The sequence below is a fragment of the Conger conger genome, chromosome 8, assembly GCF_963514075.1.
Source record: "Conger conger chromosome 8, fConCon1.1, whole genome shotgun sequence".
Classification (NCBI taxonomy): domain Eukaryota; kingdom Metazoa; phylum Chordata; class Actinopteri; order Anguilliformes; family Congridae; genus Conger; species Conger conger.
The window spans coordinates 42342433-42363795 of NC_083767.1; the positions used below are offsets into that span (position 1 = coordinate 42342433).

At 46.6% G+C, this 21363-nt stretch overlaps 1 protein-coding gene across 6 annotated transcripts in view; it reads right to left on the reverse strand.

Moving 5' to 3' along the window:
• flncb (filamin C, gamma b (actin binding protein 280)) overlaps positions 1-21363 on the reverse strand; it is a 65062-nt gene that overhangs the window by 7107 nt on the left and 36592 nt on the right. For 2 of the 6 annotated variants that reach the window (XM_061250631.1, XM_061250629.1), the window contains 24 exons: positions 20792-20882; positions 20169-20338; positions 19860-19977; positions 19431-19693; positions 17840-18437; positions 16398-16571; positions 15060-15222; positions 14235-14395; positions 13690-13857; positions 13024-13147; positions 12224-12380; positions 10387-10576; positions 10106-10129; positions 9721-9968; positions 9328-9420; positions 7400-7499; positions 6878-7018; positions 5411-5539; positions 4948-5121; positions 4238-4399; positions 3590-3793; positions 2016-2168; positions 1344-1466; positions 31-282 (listed from right to left, as the gene is read on the reverse strand). In XM_061250631.1, the coding sequence (XP_061106615.1) occupies positions 31-282; positions 1344-1466; positions 2016-2168; positions 3590-3793; positions 4238-4399; positions 4948-5121; positions 5411-5539; positions 6878-7018; positions 7400-7499; positions 9328-9420; positions 9721-9968; positions 10106-10129; positions 10387-10576; positions 12224-12380; positions 13024-13147; positions 13690-13857; positions 14235-14395; positions 15060-15222; positions 16398-16571; positions 17840-18437; positions 19431-19693; positions 19860-19977; positions 20169-20338; positions 20792-20882 (4180 nt within the window). The remainder of the gene's footprint in view (positions 1-30; positions 283-1343; positions 1467-2015; positions 2169-3589; positions 3794-4237; positions 4400-4947; positions 5122-5410; positions 5540-6877; positions 7019-7399; positions 7500-9327; positions 9421-9720; positions 9969-10105; positions 10130-10386; positions 10577-12223; positions 12381-13023; positions 13148-13689; positions 13858-14234; positions 14396-15059; positions 15223-16397; positions 16572-17839; positions 18438-19430; positions 19694-19859; positions 19978-20168; positions 20339-20791; positions 20883-21363) is intronic. The other 4 variants (XM_061250635.1, XM_061250634.1, XM_061250633.1 and 1 more) reach the window with 2 other exon arrangements.

Sequence of the window (21363 nt, forward strand, 5' to 3'; positions counted from 1 at the left end):
ACACTGGTCCCCTGGGGGGCACTCACGCACCCTCAGGTCTGGGCGGGGCACTGCTGAAGGTGCCCAGACTCTCCCGGCCCATGAAGTCGGTCCCGAAGACGTTTCGGAAGGGGTCCCCGGCGCCCCCGACCTGCGTGCTCTCCTCCACGCGCACCTGGCGCTTGGTCTCCCCGCCGTGCGTCTGGCTGATCTGCGTGCGCTCCGTGCGCGTGTACGTGTGGCTGCTGCGCGTGAACGTGCGCGTCAGCTGCTCCTGAGCCGACACCATCTGAAACCAGTTCCCTGAGGGAGGAGGAGGAGGAGGAGGAGGAAGGAACAGGGGGAGTCACGCAGGAGAGCTTTACAGAGGCGAGACGGAAAAGAAAAGAACTCTGGCCCTAAAAAGTACTTGTGAAGTGTAGTCACATGAAACCAATAGTCAGCAGAACTCACTGATTTGAGCCAATCACTGTGTTCTGCTGTGATGAACAAAATATTTTCCAGAAGGTTCCAAAATGTCAATGACTGACAGCTCATTGTAGCTCCACCCTTTAAAGAGGCTCATGAAACCTCACTTTCCCATTAATGGCCTGAAGCCCACTATGGAGCACTAAGACAAATGATCAAACTCCCACTCAGTACTATTGTGACTTGTGAGTAAACATACATTTCAGTTTTCATTTTCCTTCGAGACTGGAAAAGACGCAGGATATTTCAGAGAAAGCAAACTGGATGCTCAATAACTTGTTTATTTCAACATAGCCCAGAGGGCCTAACGGAAGATGGTTAATATAGCAACAGGCTATTCCAGTGCTGTGAGTCAGGGCCGAAACCCGAGTCTTATTGTCCCAACTCTGGTCTCCCCATGGTTCAGCCTGTTTCTCCTCTCCGTGCTTTTTCTGGGTTGGCGCTGGACACTAGCATCAGATACCTACAATATGTGCAAGGTGTTCAAATACCCAAGTGAGATAGAGAGAGCAGGAGAAAAGAGCAGTAGGAAAGAACAAAAGGCCAGAGGAGGTAAGGACAAGTGGAGGGAGGGTTTTGTCGTGCTGCGTTTCGACGCTTCAGAGCCATCGTTGCTCTGGATGCTGCTGTTAGAATGATCCAACCACAGCCGACGGACCGGGGTGCGACAGCGACTGCTAGTGACTGCATGGACCATGTTGTGGCAAACCTGGGATTTTAGTTTGCAGTCGTTATATTATATCTGTGCTAGACTGTGATTCTGACCATACACACTGTCATGATGCAATTCTCCTCTGGAATATCAACCCTGCTCGTCTTGTTGTAGCCGCGCGGTGACCACACCCGGGATTTTGACCGCTCGTCGTGTTGTGACCGCACCTGGCTGGGATTCTCACCTGGGATTTTGAGGTTGAGGTCGCAGGTGCTCCCCACGGTGGCGATGGAGGGGGCCTGCCTCTTCCTGGTGATGCTCTCCTTCATCCTCCCTTCTCCGGTCACCTTCACCGTGAACGGACTTCCTGTGGACCGGAAACCAACCGTCAGTTTTAACAGACCATTACCCAACCATCTGCTCAGCCATCTACTGGGAAGGCCTGGAGGGCCACAGCTACTCTGTACATGCTGTGCTTAACTACACCAGCGGAAATGCAATTTAAAGATGAATAAGACAAAGACGGGGTCAGACATGCTAACTCCTTCCTTTATGGTAACTGTTTGCAGTGCAGTAAAAATGAATGACAACAGTGATAATAAATGCAAATAGGAATACAATAAAACAAGCAAAAATCAGAGTATCTAGTGGGTGCAATATTAGAAGGCTAGAATGCTTTTGGAAAATGTGAGCTCTAAGCACAAGAACACAAAATTGAGTCGTGTCAAGTATGGGGTGTATTTACATTCATAATTTCCTAAAATCACATTTCTGTTTTTCCTTTTATTTCCTGTGACCATCATAAAACCACCTTCATGTAATTAATATTACACAAACCATTCACAGTTAATAACAGTAAATACGTATGAACAGGAATGTAATACCCCACCGTACCAGTGTGTGGCACTGTACTCACCTGCAACGTGCTGGTCGGCGAACTTGATGTTGATGATGTAAGTGCCGGGTTCGGTGGGGCAGTACGTCACCTTGCACGTCCCGTCCTCCATATCCTCACAGTTTATGTCCACTTTACTGGGACCCTCGATCGACAGGCCCAGACCCCCGTACCCTGGAGAGGCAGAACAGCAGGAGTGAGGGCAGAGCTGTGTGTGAACAGAGTACCATAACCTAGTACCACTCAGTAGCACTTTGCATCTTCAGCACTGTTGCTTTGAATTTGTATCCGTCTTGGTACTACACCATCTTTGTTTACCATATCTGTTGTATCACACCTTGCGTCTCATCTGAAATATTGTACCTACTGGCTTAGCCCATCTTTTATGTGAATTCTTCCATATCCAACCCATATGTTACTATGTTACTATGACCTTACAGGACGTTGCTTTGGATGAAAGCGTGTTAAATAAATGAAATGTAATGTGATTTGGACTCTCCCTCAACAGGCCTCTCTGCCTAATGACCTTGACAGCTCACAAAAACCTGCGCTGTCGTTCCAGGTCCCTGATGTCTGCCTGCGAAAGTGCGGTGTTGTTCAGTGAGCGTGACATCACTCTGAAAACACATTATGTTTCCTAATGACTGCGCCATCTCTCTGTAGGCACACACTGTTGTCTAATAACCCTGAAGTCTGTTCAGACTTCAGACCTGTGTTGTCGTACAGGAAAAGTGACCTTGCTAAAAGAAAGAAAGGTTTGTCTGTCCTGGTTTATTACCTTCTAACAGCACAGCTACACACTTCATTTTGAATTAAATTGGGCTTGACGTCAATCTTTACAAAGTTTGCCCCTCTCAGAACAACGTGTTTTTATCATCTGGCAGCTCTTAATTTGCTATAAAGTGAAATTGCCCATTAAGCTTCCAAATGCCTGTGGTAACCACGGACACCAAACTAGACCTGGGTGGGATACGTAATTGTTTGGGATTCTAATCCTTTTCTATGCTTAACTGAGCTTGTCTGGTATGTAGGATCTTATGAAATACTCTCAAAAAGGGCAAACCATGCCTTCTGGCCAGGGCAGTCTGTCGCCTAGTGGCTAAGGTACATGACTGGGACCCGGAAGGTTGATGGTTCAAGCCCCAATAAGATCTGCACAGCTGTTGGGCCCTTAAGCAAGGCCCTTAACCCCACTTTGCTTTAGATTGGATTGTCCCCTGCTCAGTCCAATGAACTGCAAGTCGCTTTGGATAAAAGCGTCAGCTATAAATAACTGTCATGTAATGCAATGTTCGGGTCCACTTGGTTGCCTAAATTGCACCAGGCAAGATCAATCGAGCACAGAAAAGAATCAAATCGAAAACAATGATGTATTTGACCCAGGTCTGCACCAAACCGGACGACCTCACCGTGACCCTGCAACATTAGCTCAGGAGGTAAGAGCAGTCGTCTGGCAGTCAGAGGGTTGCCGGTTTGATTCCGCCCCGGGTGTGTTGAAGTGTCCCTGAGCAAGACACCTCGGCGTTGATGTGTGAGTGAGTATATGAACAGGTGAATGAGAAGCGCTTTGGATAAAGATGCCCCAGCCGTCTCACCTGCGCTCCGCGTGTCCACGATGAACTCGGCCACCTCGAAGGTGTGCGCCTCCACCAGGCCCTTCCCGTACACCTTCACCCGGCTGGCGTCGCCGATCTCGGACTGCCCCACCATGATCTTAAACGGGCTGTTGGTCACGTGCTTGCCCTGCTTCTTCACGCTCACCACGTGCTCCCCCACCTCCTTAGGGGTGAAGGAGATCCCTGTGGGGCAGGAGGGGGACAGGGTTAAATACTCAAAAGTATTTAAATAAACTTCTCTCCTTACCCAAAGATCATTCTGACTATCTTGAGTATCAACTGATCATTGCTCATCTTTATTTACGGGCATGTTTATATATGCCTATTGCATACCTGGGGCCTGTATCACAAAGCAGGATTAGTGAGTTAGCTGGATAACTGTACTATTATCCAAGATAAAAATATTGATTCATATCGCCTAATGTAGCATTATTTTCATGCTTTCTACACCAACTGGTTTCTGAACAAAATCTACAAAATATTAAATTGAATTATTTTGACCGTCACACTGTTTGGTGCTTGGGGCCTAGAAACCTAAACCCAGCTCCAGATCAAGTGCTCTCGACTGGTCAGGCCTTTGTTGGCCCTCAGTGTGATGGAGGCTACCAGGCCTGGCGAGTGGCTCACCGATGTGGCGATTCGGCAGTCTCTTCAACAGACAGGGCTCCTCGTTGCCCGATGGGGCTCGTATGCTAGCCGTCAGCGAGCTCAAGTCCGTCTCTGTGATCTTCAGAGAGACGTCTGTCGCCGTGCCAACGTTGAGCTGAGAGGTCCTCATAGAGTCATCGCCTGGAGGGAGAAGACAGAGAGACACGTGATGAGAAAAATCCTGCTTATATTTTCCAGTATTAGAGAATGATACTTCAGTTATTAACCATCTGATACACATTATCAATCAATCTGCTTAACTAAACAAAGGAAAGCTTATAGAGAGTTTTAAAGCACTCATGACAAACTAAGGAAAGGTCACACTCATACAGTTTATCCGCAAAGATTAGATGCTAGCTATGGACACACATTGGCCTATAGAGCTCTTACCTGTCAGCTTAATGACTGCAGAATCAGGCCATAACTCTATGGTAGAGTACTTATACTGTATGCTGAATTCATAGCAGGATTTTATGGTGTGGTATCTGTGATCTTGCTTTATGCTGAATTCATAACAGAACTCCATGGAGTGGTACCTGTGATCTTGCTTTATGCTGAATTCATAACAGAACTCCATGGAGTGGTACCTGTGATCTTGCTTTATGCTGAATTCATAACAGAACTCCATGGAGCGGTACCTGTGATCTTGCTTTATGCTGAATTCAGAGCAGAACTCTATGGTGTGGTACCTGTGATCTTGGCGGTGAAAGGGCTCCCTGGGATGTGCTTGTCGTCAAACTTGACAATGATGTTGTAGTCGCCAGGAGCCGTGGGCAGGTAGGACACGGTGCAGGTGCCATCTTTGTTGTCCTTGCAGGTGATCTCAGCCTTGGATGGACCCTCCACAGCCAGAGACAGACCACCTGGGAGGAGTCCAACATATCTGCTTACAGAAATGCTCACAGAAATAAGATCTATAAGATCCTTCTTCTACTATCTCATGGAAATAAAACAAAACTCCATTACTGAAGGAGTGGCGAGGTTGATGGGACAGGGGAAGGATTTATTAAGACTTACTTAAAAAAATATTATGTTTGGGTTACAACTGTTAGAAGACAGTCAGGGAGCTGGTTAGTAAACTTACATACTGTAAGAACATCCTACGTATCATCCATGTTTCAGTATATCTCATCCAGGTGAACTGAACCGTACCTTCTCCGGCGTCCTTGGTGACGATGGTGAATGTAGCGGGCTTGTTCACCATACCGTGGCTCAGCCCCGCCCCGTACGCGGTCACATGGCGGCTGTTGATGGCGTCAACGTAGAACTGCAGTGGACTCCCTGCGAGGAACAGAATCCAGTGAGTAATCTCAAGCATACATATACAGGGCGGCCAGTAGCGTAGTGGTTAAGGTACATGACTGGGACCCGCAAGGTCGGTGGTTTGATCCCCGTGCAGCCACAATAAGATCCGCACAGCCGTTGGGCCCTTGAGCAAGGCCCAAACTCTGCGGTAACTGCATTGCTCCAGGGAAGGATGGTCAACTGCTTAGTCTAATCAACTATATGTTGCTCTGGATCAGAGCGTCTGCCAAATGCCATTAATGTAATGCATACGAATACAGTAGACCATAGGTGCCTTCAAGATTGCAAATGTCAAATAGCGTTCGCTAACAATCGTGTACATATTCAAACTTTTTTATGTTTGGCACGAACATGAGCAAACTTTAGCTAACAATATGAAAAGGTAGTGTGCCCCGAACAGAAATGGCTGCCAACAGGGAAGAGGCAGAGATAACAAAAGTTTACAATTATTTTGCTGTTATAATACACTTTAATCAATTTAATATTTGTTCTTACCTTAAAAAATACATCACAGATAAGCAGCGAATCAGTTAGCTGGCATTGTTAAATCCAAGTTGCATCCATTTGTATTCAAAATGCATAGGTGGCGAACTAAATAGAAAATCGTTTGCTGCAAACATAGTTCACAGTGAACGTTCGCAGTCTTGAGTGCACCTCATGTTACAGCAACAGCTGCAAAACATTTTGCATCATACACTTTATGGTTTATGAGCCGAATCCCCTCGCTCAAGGCTACAGGGGCAAGGTTGTAACAGGAATGTTAAAACATGGCTGCCTGCCTGTGCCGTCAGTTGTGCTGCACGGGGCTTCCTTCAGCCAATACTTTGATTACATTTTTAATAAATACTGCGCTCATGGAGCGCAAGAGGCCTCGATCGTAGACACTTTTCTCAAACTCAAATAAATGTAAGTAAAAACAATATACACAGTCCGACCAAAAGCGTATTGTTGACAACAGTATGAAAAGATTCACAGTGTATTCTAGGTTGGTCCTCGGTATGTGGTTGGGTTAGTATTATGGGTTGGAACCTAGTTTACAGCTGAAAGAGTAAAATGCTGTAAAATCCAGCTACACCAGCTTGAACGGCTTGAGAATTGAGCCGGTCAAGCTGATAATAAGCTGGACTAGCTGGCTATGAGCTGGTCAACCAGCATGGCCAAGCTGATCATAAGTTGGTCTAGATGGGTATGAGTTGGTCAAACCATATCGGGCTGGGAGCTGATCTGAAATGGTCAACCAGCTCCCAGCTTTTCCAAACCGAGCTTGAGCAGCAGGGTAAGCATGCTCGGTTGCAGTGCACTGTGGTTCTGTACCTGGTATGTGGTTGCCGTCATACTTGATGTCCATCTCGTGTAAGCCCTTCTCCGTGGGGGCGTATTTCACAGTCACGGTCCCGTCCTTGTTGTCCGTGATGTGAGGACGAGCCTTCTTGCCTGAAGGCATGCGAACCTCACCTGCCGAACGTAAGAGTGTGTAGTTAAAATCACTGCCCAGAGAGGCTCTTTTACAAAACCTCTCCGTACAGTACAGTATGTGTGAGGCTACAACATTGTGATCTAATGACAATACCTCGGCGTTATCAGCAAAACACGAAATTAATTAAATGCTCATGAATTTGGCTGGATTTCAAATACAAACATTTTTCAAAGGGTTTCCACAAAGTCATGATGGATTTCTGAATCCTGGCCACATTGAGAGCCAAGAGCTATGGGGAGCGGGGGGGGGGGGGGGGGTGATTGACAGAGTATTTTGTATAAGAGTTTAAAGAGAGGCTCATAGGGGGTATCCCTCCCCAGTTCCCCCCCACCTCAAGGCATCCCTGACCCCTGCCTCACCTGTGATCTCGCCCTTCTGCACAGTGAAGGGTATGACCAGGCTAAAGGGGCGCAACATGGGCTCCATGGTGTCCACAGGTAAGACTGGCTCCTCCGTGGCCTGAGGTGGGAGTGGAAGGAAACATACAGTTAGCATCTGTCTATGGGGTCATCCATAAGAAGCAGGGACAGGGGGTGGATGTAAGACAGCTTCAGGGCCTGAGCGGAGGCACTGGCCCTGGGTGAGGAGGATAGGCAAAGTCCAGGATGAGTAGGCCGAACTTGCAAGAAGCAGTAGGACTGCCAGAAAGATAAGTCAACCCACAAGACACGGATCCATGCACAGAAGAATGGAAATATGAATACTACAGTGGTCAGAATAAAGGGTAGAAAATAATAAAAACAAAAGACGGCAATGTACCAATAATACAGCTACAGCTGTCACACATCTGTTTAGTAAAAAGTTTTGCTATGAATTTCCTTTGAATAACAGCACTAGCCATTCTGGAAAAACTCAAGACACAGCAGCACTTACAAATGAAATAAGCATTACACAACTGAAATGATGATGATAATAATAATAATAATAATAATATAATTATAAGTCATAAACCTGTAATACTGACATGAATGGATGTCTAGAATATACAGTATTTAGTATGTTAGGTTCCCGCTACACTGCACATCCAGACTTCACCATTATGCTAACACTGCTATAAAGTGCTGTTGTTTCAGGTACAAAAACACTGTTTTAGAAGGTGAGTTCCACATACCACAGAGCAGTAAAGCACTGGACTGAGTCGGTGAAAGCTGAAATGGTGAGTGACAGATCGAATGAGCGAGGAGAACTGATGATTTGTGAAATGGGAGAAATCAGGAAAGGTGGGACAGAGTAGGATGAAACAAGCAGGTACACTCTCTCTGATCTCTCTCTCTACCCGCACAATAAGCACAGAAACAACACTGCACTAATATGTAGCTCAAGTTCATGCAGGGCCGTGTGATTAGTCTCTTTATGTTTTTTTTGGGTCAGCTAATGATTTTCCATCAGGGTAAATTCATTATTTTTGTGCTGTTGCTGTGGTTTTTCATGAAAGCAAAAGGTTTAAGGATTAAGAAAACATTCGCCCCTAACTTTGATTGAAAAATTAAGATGCAGCTGAATTGCTCACTCTTCACAGTCTGACAAGGAACCTTTGGTGGTGAACTTTGATGAACTTTGATGTGTTTGTGAAGAAAATACCAAAAATAAAACTACTTTTTCAATTACCTATGAGTTAAAACTTACATGATGATGAATGTGAATTGAAATCAGGCCTGAGTTTAGTCGGAGAGTGTGGAGAAGGGAGGTGCAGAGAGGAGCAGGGAGCAGGGGAAAGGCAGAAAAGGCTTGGCATGAGATGGGCTCTATCCAGAGGTAAAAACAAAGAGTGTCTATCCGTAACTTTTTTCATATGAAGAAATGAAATATTTGTTATGTTACTGCTGAATACATTCTCACAATGGCATTTTTTGTAGCAACATCAATGCAATGTGCTTGCCTTCTTAAATGCACAGTATGTGCTTGTGGTGTTGGGCGTTTCTGCCATGTATTCTAGAACCCAAATGCCAAAAGCGTCTAAAATCCAGAAAGCGTCCTTAAAAACAGGTTTAATGCGTTGTTCAATATTTCCGTGTCAGACGGCATTGTTGGATATCTCCAGGCAGTCTTCATGCTCCAAAACACGCTACCGCTGGATCATCTTCCAAGAAGAATAAGCAATAGGTTCTCCTAGTCACTAATAGCTTAGTTTTGAATGTAAATGTTTTATCTCTGGTCACTTTTGCGACCACCAGTGACCACAGATAACGCTAAAACTACATAAACTGAGAAGTTACGGATAGACACTTAAAGGTTGCTGATCAGGGTAGCTGCAGTATAAGGAGAGGGAGTGGGCGCTGGTCTATACCCAGTGCGGGGGGTAGCCCTGGTACGGAGCGTAGGGCTGGTGTAACTGCAGCTTGTCACACGGTTCCTCGACTATAGGAATGGTGTCACACGCCTAGCGGGAAGGTAAGTCATATGATCACGTTCAAGGCAACATACAGTACCCACAAAACACCATGCAGCAACCAAAACAAAATGTACATCGCTAACATCCAATCCCTCTGTTTTTTAAATAAATAACTATCATTAATCAACATAGGGTATCCCCTCTTAATTTATTAGCTTAACTGCGCTAACCACTGTGCCTCCGTGACACCCATAAAACATCAGTAAAAAACCTCAGCTTCATTCAGCCTTCAAATCCCTCCCAAAGGACTTCAAGACCCAAGATGCAATGGGACAGGAAGGGGCTCACCACGACGTGGAAGGGGCTGTTTGGGATGTGCTCTCCTCCGAAGCGGATGGTGATGACGTACTTCCCCGGCTCGGGGGCGGTGTAGTAGATGTCGAAGGTTCCGTCGGAGTTCTCCACCACGTCTACGTCCAGCTCCGCCCCGTCGGGGGTCGACACCTTACAGGTCACCTTGCCCTTCCCAGCAGCCTTTGCGTCTACAGTTATGACCGTCTCCTCTCCGATCTGAATGGTGGGGCCAAGACCTGCGCCTGTGAAGGATAATTAATGTTACACCGGGTGAAGCCAGATAGTGAAGGGATTTACTGGTTTACATCACCGTTAAAGATTAGTGAAAACAACAGTGTTCAGATTGTTTTTCAAATGGGAAACATTTGGAGCTACTTACCCAATCCATGTCCTCCAATAGACACTGCAAAGAGAAAGAATGAAGTTTTAAAACCGAGGCCAAGCTCACAATATAAAACTGCAAATAACCCATGTGAAAAAATCACGTTAAATAAATTTTCACATGAAAATTTCCACATGTGAAAAGAAACCAGGTTACATGAAGCCTTACAACTCCCATATTATACATGGGATTATTTTTAAATGGCCACATGTGTACTCTTCACACGTTGGGTGTTCACATGTGGTTTTTCAACACGTGCTTTCTGGAGCCTGACGGACCTGTGACCAGGCACTTGCTGGCGTCTCCGGACGGCAGGGCGTGGATGCGGTAGGGCGAGTAGGGGATCTCGTCTCCGCCGTACTTGATGGTGATGGTGTAGCGGCCGGTCATGTCCGGCACGTAGGACACGGTGTACGTCCCGTCCCTGTTGTCCCGAATGTTCGCCTTCTTCGGCTTGCCCTCGGGATCCTGGGAGCAGAGAAACTTTTAGGCATCTTACGCGCTCGCTGCGTGTGTGTGTGTGTGTACGCACGTGTGTGTTTGCAGCCTCTGGCAGTGAATACACAGTTAAATCTTCATTTACATCATAGGCCACTCTGCCTTCATACATTTGGACACATTCAATGCCAGTCAGTGTCAGACAGCTAATATACTGCAGTTCATATATATATACTTCTATATATAATATACTTCTGGCAGTCTCTGTTCAGCGTGGCTTGTGTGGATACCACCGCTTTCTTGGAGTTAGTTGTTTATTTCAAACCACATGGATCTATTAGTCAAGGCTGATGAGAAGTCAGTCCACGTGGACTTGATGAGGAATATTAACTTTTTTACGGTGTCAGAGCACAAATACTGTATGAGGTTAGAATGTTCTTAGCTGAACATTCCAATGCTGATGTCACAATCAGTACTGGTAATTGAAAGCAACTGGTAATTGAGTTCTAGAACACGTAGACGTAGAATGTTGAAAGAAACATTCCAATAAAACCTACTCAATGGGTTAAGAGTCTCTGGAAAAAGCCCCAGGCATTACACCTGCCGCTGTCATTCTGAATGGCCCTCTCAGAGCTTTTCGCACCCGAATGCTCGACGCTGTTCCCTCCTCGCAGGGGTGTGACAGAAGAAAAGCTTGGATACGCGCAGCGGAAAGAGCTCCGCGGCGTGTGTAAATTCTCGGACTTGAGCAGCTGTGCGGGTGAGTCAGTCTTGGCTCCGGTTAAAGCCCAGTCTGAGAGATGACCTCAGCTCCCTGACGCCATCTTGCTGGCCTCTCTGTGAGCTCCTCACTCCTTTCCTGCTCGTCAATCACAAGGAGCAGAGCGGACAGGGCCAGGAATCTGCATTTCGCCTTTAAAATGCAGTCGCGCTATCGGTTTACACAGGGCATACTGATCTCCTGCAGCGGTCTGTACTGTGTACTGCTGCCTCCGGGGGAAGCCAAGTCACTTTACAGGGACACCTATACACACAGGGTAAGGGTGAGAGGTCATGGGGTCAGGGGGTCAAAGGTAGACATCAGACAGGGTGAAGGATGATAAAGGAGGGAAGAGGAAGAGCGGCCTTACACAGCCTTTTTTAAGAACGGGGGTGGGGAGGGTCCCCTTTACAATGTGCCTCTCCCACACCCTCCTGCCCCAGTCCTCCACAAAAACCGAGTCCTGCTGCTCCCGCCCCTCGGGATCCTGCAGTGACAGCGAGACAGGTCACTTCACCCCACCTGCCCCGGAACTGAACCAGGGCCTCACAGGAAGTGATGCGTACAGGAACAGAAAGTGGGGATTTATGATGTGTGATGGGGTATTCATGGGTTATGTATGGATTTCACATGCGGATGTACAGTAAGGAACCCAATAAAGCCTGATTTTCACTTCGTAGCATGACTTTTTCTAGAAAGTATCACTTATTTCAGTTGAAAGTGCATAATTTTTGTCATACGACACTTTTTTCCATATATGATATGTGATTTATTACTACACTTTCCATTTTCATCTATTCTACTGTAAGAAGCACCATATAACCCTCAACACTGAGGGCACTCATTCAGACAAGGACGGGAGAGACATCAACAGAACCGGCTTCCTGTGGGGACAGGAAGTGTTCGGTGGCACTCACCAGGATCTGCACGGTCAGAAGCCCCTCGCCAGCGTCGCGGGCGTCGATGGTGAACTCCACCGGGAGGCTGGCGGGAACGCCGGAGGCGTTGAGGCCCGGGCCACTGGCACGAACCTTACTGGCATCATGAGCCGGTAGAGCCTTCACCTTAAACGGACTGTAGCGCGAGAGAGAGAGAGAGAGAGAGAGAGGGGGGGGGGAGAGAGAGAGAGAGAGGGAGAGAGGGGGAGAGAGAGTGAGTGAGAGGGAGACAGCATGAGAGAGGGAGAGATAGAGAGATAGAGGGAGAGGGAGAGAGAGGGGGAGAGAGGGAGAGCATGAGAGGGAGGGAGGGAGAGAGAGAGAGAGAAGAAAGAGAGAGAGAGGGAGAAGGAGAGAGAGAGCATGGGAGAGAGGGCGAGAGGGAGAGAGAGGGAAAGAGAATAGGAGAGAAGGATAGAGCATGAGAGAGGGAGAGAGGGAGAGAGAAGAGAGAGAGGGAGAGGGAGAAGCAGGGAGGGTAACATACAAAGAACGGTTTAACAATCCTTTGTTCGCTTCTCCTGCTAGCTTTCTTCAGCTTAAACAGGAACAGACTGTTCTGTTCTGAGCTGTGCTGCAAATTATATCAGGTCTGGATATAATTTGATGCCATATTATTAGGATTTATTTTGAATTGTTTGACATAATACAAGTTTATATTATGTTTCTTGTATGACAAATGTGAGTTTTTTTAATAGATTTTTTATTGAAGGTTCCTAATATTATAGGTTTACACCTGCGCTGATGGCTCGTGCAGTGATTGGCTGTGCGGGTCTCACCTGCGGGGGACCTCCTGGTCGGCGTATTTGACGGACACGGTGTAGGGACCGTCCTTGGCGGGGGTGTAGTTGACGGTGTGCGTGCCGTCACCGTTGTCATTGATACTGAGGGGCTCGGCCACACCTGCAGGGAGAGGAGGGGTCTGTAACTCCTATAGCACTCTCACTCCACAGAGCATTCATATTCTCATCACATTATTCTTCAACAAGTCAGATTCCATTTCATTTAAGACTCTTGACAGTAGCATCGCTGCAGAACAGAACAGGCTTACATAGCTCATTGACTTGAAGGTAGGATACATGAAAACATTTTCTTTCGCCTTGGGGTAACTAACAGTTTAAAGATCCCTTCAAGCTGTAAGAGCACGAAGGTGGGATTAGAATGTTCTTAACTGAATATTCTAATGCTGATGTAACAATGAAAATCATGAAAGCAATAGAACACTGACTTGGAATGTTGAAGGAAGCATTCCAAAAAACCTACTAAAATGGGTGAGTTAGTGTTTTGTCTCTGCCTCTGTGTGTGTGTAATTGTGTGTGCCTGTGTGTGCAGGTACAGTATGTAATTGTGAGTGTGTGTGCATCATCTCAATCTCTATGTGTGTTTGTAATTGTGTGTGCCTGTGTATGTGTATGTGCGAGTGTGTGTGCCTCATCTCGTCTCACCAGTAGGTCCCAGGAGCTGCACCTCCAGAGGGGCCAGGCCAGCCTTGCTGCTGTCCACAGTGAAGGTCTGAGGGACGTGGGCTCTGACCCCGCTCCCCAGCCCCGGGCCCGAGCACTTCACCTTACTGGGGTCCACCAGCTCTCTCACCGGCACGCGGAATGGACTGCCTGCAGGAGGGGACACCAACACGGTCAAATGTCTCACGATCGGCTGTCTGGTTTTAACTTCAGTTATTAGCAATAGTTACTGATAAAAGTTTTTTTGTGACCTTTGATTCTGCATGAGTTCAAACTGAAACAGTATGACATTTTTAATATATTCAAAACTTTGTATATTCATTAATACATGAATACTCGGAAGTTCTTCCATACAAAGTATCCAGTAGGAATTCTTCCTTAGAATATCCTTTCATAGAATATCCCACAAACTGTAAATCTCTTATACTGTACACTACTTCTGTGGTGTGTTCCTCAGACGTAGGCAGGCTGTGAGTACAGTAAGAAGACCACTGCTGGATGGAGTCAGATTAAATGTGTGGCGTTACCTGGGATAGCCAGTCCTCCGAAGGTGATGTTGACATCGTAGTCGCCCGGGGTAAAGGGGATGTACTCAACGCTGCAGCTGCCGTCCTTGTTGTCTTTGCAGGACATCTTGGCTTCTGATGGACCCTCAATGGCCAGGCCCAGCCCCCCAGTACCAGCACCCCTAGAGCAGAGTCCATCAATGCTTGCTAAAGGACAGTGATCATCACATCGTGGTACTCATGGGCCAAGAACTGCTGGTTTTCCACATTCCCTTTACCTGGGAGCCAGTTAATTACTCATGATAAAAGAAAACCCAGGCTGGATTTGGCTTTGAGGGCCATAATTAATGACCCCTGCTATAGGAACTACTGAAAATAGCAAGTCACATCTGGCAACCACTCATCAAAACCTTCTAATGGAACTTAATGACTTTGGACAAAAATATATGAGCAATAAATAGTGTGAAGGCATCCTATGTCATGCACTCCTATGATATGTTTCAGTGGACTGACTTAGATGTGCAAACATCTTACAAAGTATTTTAGCCTTACATTTCAATATAAAAAAACATTTATATTACGATTGTGCTAAATAAGACAAAAACAAAAAGGCAAAACCAACTCAAGAGTTGCCAAAGGTGTAAGACAATTTCACTTCGCAAAATAGTTACTTAAAACTTAAAAAATATATTCTATTTGAGAGAAAAAATAAATCAGATTAGAAATGTCTTTACCAGGCTAAAATAAAATAATAATAGGACATACAGGGATGGAACTACTGGAGGCATTGTTAATTTTGAAACCAAGACTTTACTCTCTATGTAAGTACGCATTGTCAGTGGTTACCTTGTCTCCACGGTGAAGCGGTTGGGTTTGTTGACCAGGCCCTCCTCCAGACCAGGCCCATACGCTCGCACTCGGGTCGGGTCACACCCCTCGGTCACCATGACCCGGAAGGGGCTCTTAGGAATGGCCACATCATCGTACAGGACCTCGATCAGGTGGATACCTGGGGGCGGAGTCGGAGAAAACAACAAACCCAGAGGGTGGCTTATACATGCATTCAAGTCTCTATGGTACCCAAGTGCAAGGAGTTAGCTTAGCCCTTGGCATGAAGCATCTAATAACCTCAGTTTGGCATTGGGGTGCAAACATTTGCGATGGAGGCAGGGGTGTGTCCAATGGGCTAGCCGGGGTGGCCACCCCAGGTGCCACCCCTATATTTCCACCTAAAATGCCACTTTATAAGTGCCAAATATAACTGTTGTCAATAGTGTACAGTAACATCAGCAGGCTCATACAACTCGGAAGAATGTACATTTCCTGTGATTTTCAACATTCATACCTCAACTCCAGAGCTCAGCTCATTCAGCTCACTATAACTACATGTTTTGGATGAGCACCTCTCACCTTGCTAGAGCCCCAGGCTTCCTCTATATATACCAGGACTGATCCGGGGATTACTGCACCCCATATTCCTGTCTGGAAGCCCCGTGGGCTTCTGTCTGACACGCATCCTTGCCAAGGCTGGGGCATCTGTTCAGATATTTATACTCCTGTCTGTGGTCCTGAAGCCCTGCAATCGGTCACCTGGCGCCCCACTCTCCCACCCATATATTTATACCTCTCTATCTCCCTCTCTTTATTTCTCTCTTTCTCTCTGTTTCTCTCGCTCATCTATGTCCTGCACTCTTTTGCTGTTGCATCTTCCACTGCGTGTCCCTATAAAACCAGATCTCAGGAAGAACAGTCTCCATCTGCTACAACAATGAAATCTGAAGCACTCCAGGGGTATTTTCTTCACTCTAAGTGGAAATACAGAAGCTCTGTAGAAACCGCAAATGCTTTGTATTAAGGTTGAGACGTGCTGCTGCAGGAAAACTTGATAACCATCATGCCAGAGACCCATTTATGTTAGAACAATAATTCTGGCCAGTGTTGGATTTAGCAAAAAACCCAAGCATATTGTGAAACTGCCACACCTGTTGCTGAACTCGGATTGGTCTCTTATGTGAACATTGTTAGCCTTATTGGTTCATCAAGTTTGTTCAGGCTGTGATTGGGCCTTTATGACAATTCATCGCCCCAGTTCTCAGAAACCAGTGCTGACTCCAATCCAGACCCAGTGGTAAATAAAATGGCCTCAGCATAGACATCTGTGAAACCTAATGACTGAACTCTTACCATCCTCATATGTGGTGTACTCCACTTGGTAAGTCCCATCTCCTTTGTCCGAGATGTAGGCGTCTGTGTTGGTGCCTGACGGGTTGACAATCCGGGCCTTCACGTGACTGCCCCCAGTCTTGCTCTGGGCACGAGCGTCGACAACAAAGTGCGTGGTGACTTCACGTAGAACGCCTGGAAAACAGACAAAAAGGGTGTTTATTGCTCTACCCAAAGAATATACAGCCCTCAGAGCATCAGAGAGCTGGGCCCCAACACACCTATAGCATTACAGATTACACCCATTTATAGCAATTGTTGAATGGGTGTGGGTTTTTTTCAAATCATGTTCATAAAAATCTAAACATGTATGTGAGCCTATCCTAACACAAGAATCCATATAAAAAAGGACATTTCAGACAGAAAGAGGAGAAAGATCTGTATGAAAAGCTGACACTGAGTTTTACTGTAGATCTAAATCAGCAGATTCTGTGATATTTACAGTTGGGGAATATAACTGCAGCACTCTGGCACTGAGTGAATTACATTAGCAATGACATCAGCTACTAGAGGTAGCTACTAAAAGATTTCCTCTCTTGAGAGTCGCCCTTACTAAGTGGCTCATTTGGTCAACACAGCTTCCTGTTCAACTATGCGATGAGGACAAATGGTTGAAGTTATCTCTCTCCCCCACATATACAGTGCATGTATATTTCATTCCTCACAATATCCTCAGGGTAAATAATGATTTATAGGAACTGCTTCAAATAGACAATGAAAAATTGCCTGAGTTCAGATGAATGGAGAATAATGTCCCACATTGGACTTAATGGAGGATAATTTATAACATTCCTGCCACATTAATAACGATGTAATGCTATTATTGACTTTTAATTTATTGTCTTTTTGGTAATGTTATCATTAAGGTAATAGCCACACAGCTCTTGTGGTTGGAACAGAAGCCCATTGATATGGATGCATATAGCCCTACCTGTAAGCAAATGGGCATACAGCCCTCCCTGTTAGCAAACAGCAGTATCTAAGCCAAACTGAGGCCCTGTCCCTAAATAGTGTTTATTTTCCCTCAAGGGAGAGGGGGGGGTCTATAGAGGTAACTCAATCATTTCTGCCCTGAGAGAGCACTCTTAATTAGGTTCCACCGGAAAGTAGTCTGAGTCAATAAACTAAGATGACCTAACAACATTTAGCGAAGCAGGTGTAGTTTATTGGGTGATTAAGCAAGTGGAAGAGAGGACGATTAAAAGCAGGCCAAAAGGGCAGAAAAGTTTGGTTCTCCTGATTTTCATGTTACATCACATCATGTTCTAGTTCAACATCCTCCTAAGTTGCCTGCAAGGTGGTATTCCTAAATAAAATTTGTTAGCCGTTACACCAAATTCAAGATGTTCTGTGCTCTATATGAGTACTGCAGTACTCTTCCAGTCAGTTCTGTAAAGGCGTACCTCTGGGCTCAACCCCGGGTCCGTAGACCTTGATTCCGCTGGTGTCGATGGCGGGGTCCACCTGCACACGGGCAGGGAACTTGGGCACGGCGTGCCCTCCATATTTGATGGTGATGGTGTAGGTGCCGTGGAACGGCGGGATGTAGGTAATGGAGTAGGTGCCGTCGGCGTTGTTCTGGATGTGCACCTCGGCCTTCACGCCCGTGTCCGAGATGATCTCGATGGTCAGCTCGGCCTCCCCGGCCTTGGAGCAGTCCACGTTGAAGGAGCCCGCCTCGTTGACCTTTCCCCTCTCCAGGCCTGGCCCGCTCGCCGTCACCTTGCTGGGGTCGAAGACCGGCTGGATGACGGCCTTGAAGGGCGAGCCGGGGATGTGGGCCTCGGCGAACAGGATGTTGATGGCGTACTCGCCGGGCTCGGTGGGGAGGTAGGAGACGGAGCACGAGCCGTCCCCGTTGTCCTGACACTCGATTTTGGCCTCGCAGGGACCCTCCACGGTCAGGCCCAGCCCGCCCGTCCCCGCCCCCTTGGTGTCGATAGCGAAGGGAGCCGGTTTACCCACAAATCCTCCTACAAGGCCTGGGCCATACGCACGCACCTGGGAGACAGAGACAACCATCCATTAAAGCGTCACGGTGGCACAGTCATTGTTGCCTTGCAAGGAGGCCAGTAAGGAGTTTGCATGTTCTCTCTGTGTTTCTGTGGGTTTGCTTGAGGTACTACACTTTCCTCCTGTGTGCATGCATGTCAGGTTAGATATACTTCTGCCATTGCCCTTGACCAAGAACTGTAGGTTGTTGGTCCCTGGGTGCTACACTGTGGCTGCCAACTGCTCTTAAGTATCTATGATGGGTTAAATGCTGAGGACAGATTACTGCATGAGGTTCACCAGGGGCCATTGCTCATAAGAACATGGAAATATGCTAAGTGTCCCTACTATTGCTATCCTTGTGATGGGAACATAACAGTGTTTGTTGTTTCTTTGGAAACAATAAACTCAGGGAACTTTACTGTGAACTTCAAATGTCAGAGTGCAATTTAAATTGGATACAAATAATAATTAGAATCAGGTGCGTGGGGGCAGAGCAGTTGCTCAACCCATCCATCCTGCAGTAAGAGCATCATGAACAGTGTGGTCTTATTCAGCCATACCTCCGCCAAGCACTAACGAGAATGGCTGGGGATGAGGCCGAGTGAAAATCTGCAGCCAGTTTTCAACACGCCAGTTAATACGCCACCATTTACAGGGCTGTTTAACCTCTGTAGGACTGCAGTCACTCAACAGCCGACAAGGAGTAACATTAAGCAGGCCCTGAATAGGCCTTGGATTTGATTAAGAAAATTATTTTTTTTGTTAACGACTGCAGTATGTTCTTCCTATAAACATTACTGATGCCCCATTGTGATGTTAAGAAATTGGCTAAAGCTGTAGCACTATCTCCGCCAATTATTAAGCAGAAACAAACAACACAAATTGGTAAGTTGTAAATGCCTGTACTCCTGCACTTTGAACAGAAAGCGTGATGCCTGCCATCACAGTGAGTTATGAATGTGATTCTCAGATATACACACTCAGTCTGGAAGCCCCTACCTTTGAGGGGTCGGGGGGCATGACCCCCTCCACAGTGAAGGGGCTCCCCGGAATGGGGTTCCCATCGTAGCTGATGTCCACCTTGTAGGGTCCCTCCTCTGGGGGAATGTACTTCACGGAGTGGAAGTCATTAGCCGCGCTTGACTCGAGCTTGCATGGGATTGGCCGGCGCGAGGGAGAGCTGATTTTAACATCCACGTGACCCTGTCCTCCTGCGCCCCGTGTGTTGATGGAGAACTCCTGATCCTTCCCCACGTCAACCTCTGAGACATCACAGACAGGCGCTTATATTAAAACATACGTTCTTTACTGCAGCAAGTTGTCATACACAGGCAATTGCTGCTCATCTTATGATTAATGTTTTTTTGGTTAGCATCTCGCTAACTCTCCAGGGTCTGCACACTGGTGTTTATGAAGTGGGTCACTTACTGTTGTTGAGCCCTTGAACTTTGACCTTGTTGAGATCCATGGCAGGGGCTACGGTGATGTTGAAAGGGCTCTTGGGAATGGGGTCTCCCCCATGCGAGACAGAGATTGTCATGTTTCCCTAGGAGGGGGGGGTGGGTGAGGAGCATATTTATGTATATTTAGGGCAGTGTTTCCTGTGAAGTGTGTTATGACAACTGTTTGTGAAATACACAACACAAATACATTTTGATTTGATGATTTGATCTGATATTATGTATGCAAAACCTGTATGTGCTTGACCATAAAGGAGTGTTTCTGCATCAGGCCTACCTGCTGCACAGCCGTGTATCTGACGGTGTAGGAGTAGTCGTGGTTGTCGATGATCTCAAAGTCTCGCACGGCCTCGCCTTTCAGCGCACCGGCGAAATGGACGTCGGGCTTGGCCTTCCCCGCCCCCTTTGTATAGATGGTGAAGTGGGTGGGCTTGCCGACCTCCACACCTGCAGAAAATGTGATTCAGATCAATCCGCTCTTAACACAGTGCATGAACTGATCTGGTGATGCATCAAGCAGGTTGGTGTTTCAACTTTATGACTCATACTACCCTCTCATTATTTTACATTACATTTATTTGGCAGACACTTTTATCCAATAAGTGCATACTGAAAGTTGTTGGAACAATTACAGAACATAGGTCAGATGAGGTACAAGATACAGTTTTCCTTTCTCCCGGGTAATTAGTGCTACTGATTGGCCAGGCTGTCTTCACACCTGACTCCCTGGTAAAGGGAGGGTAGAAAACCAGCAGTTCTCAGCCCTCGAGGATTGAGAGTGGCTGATCCCTGTCATAAAGAATGAGACAGCACAGCACTCTCTCTGTTTAATCTCTGCTTTAATGTGCAGCCCCGCTGAACAGGAAGAAACCCATGATGCATTGCGACATAAAGCCTCACCTGTCTTGTTGAGCCCGGGACCCTCAGCTCGCACCTTCGCCGCGTCGTGGGAGGGGTCTACCTTGATCCTGAAGGGGCTAATGGGTATTTCCTGTGCAAGACATGTACCATTGTAAATCATTGAAAAAGGCTCACTGCCATGTTGACTCACCCTCTGCCTGTGTATAGTCCAGGGTTGCAGAACATACAGCTGATGCACCGGCACTCTGTACCAAACCACTGTACAGCTGTACAATAATTCATTGGTTGAAAATTGGTTCTAATTGCCACAGCCAATGGCGTTTCAATGTCAGCACGTTCACAGAGAAGGGGTGGGATAAACAGTGTTGTGGTTTGAGGGTGTTTGTTGCTGCAATTCCTCTCGACCATTAGCAGTCCGAAATTACCTATTGTAACTTTAAGCTATTATTCTAATAAATACATTTTTTAAACTATGCAAATGATGCTGCCTCTCACTGCTCTCTTATCTGTTCTGCTCTTTGATAGCACTTTTTCCCTCCCCTCTGGCCAGGAATGGGTGAAACAGGCATTGTTTTTTTCCTGTTTTTGTGCATTAAATTGCCGGTCTGTTG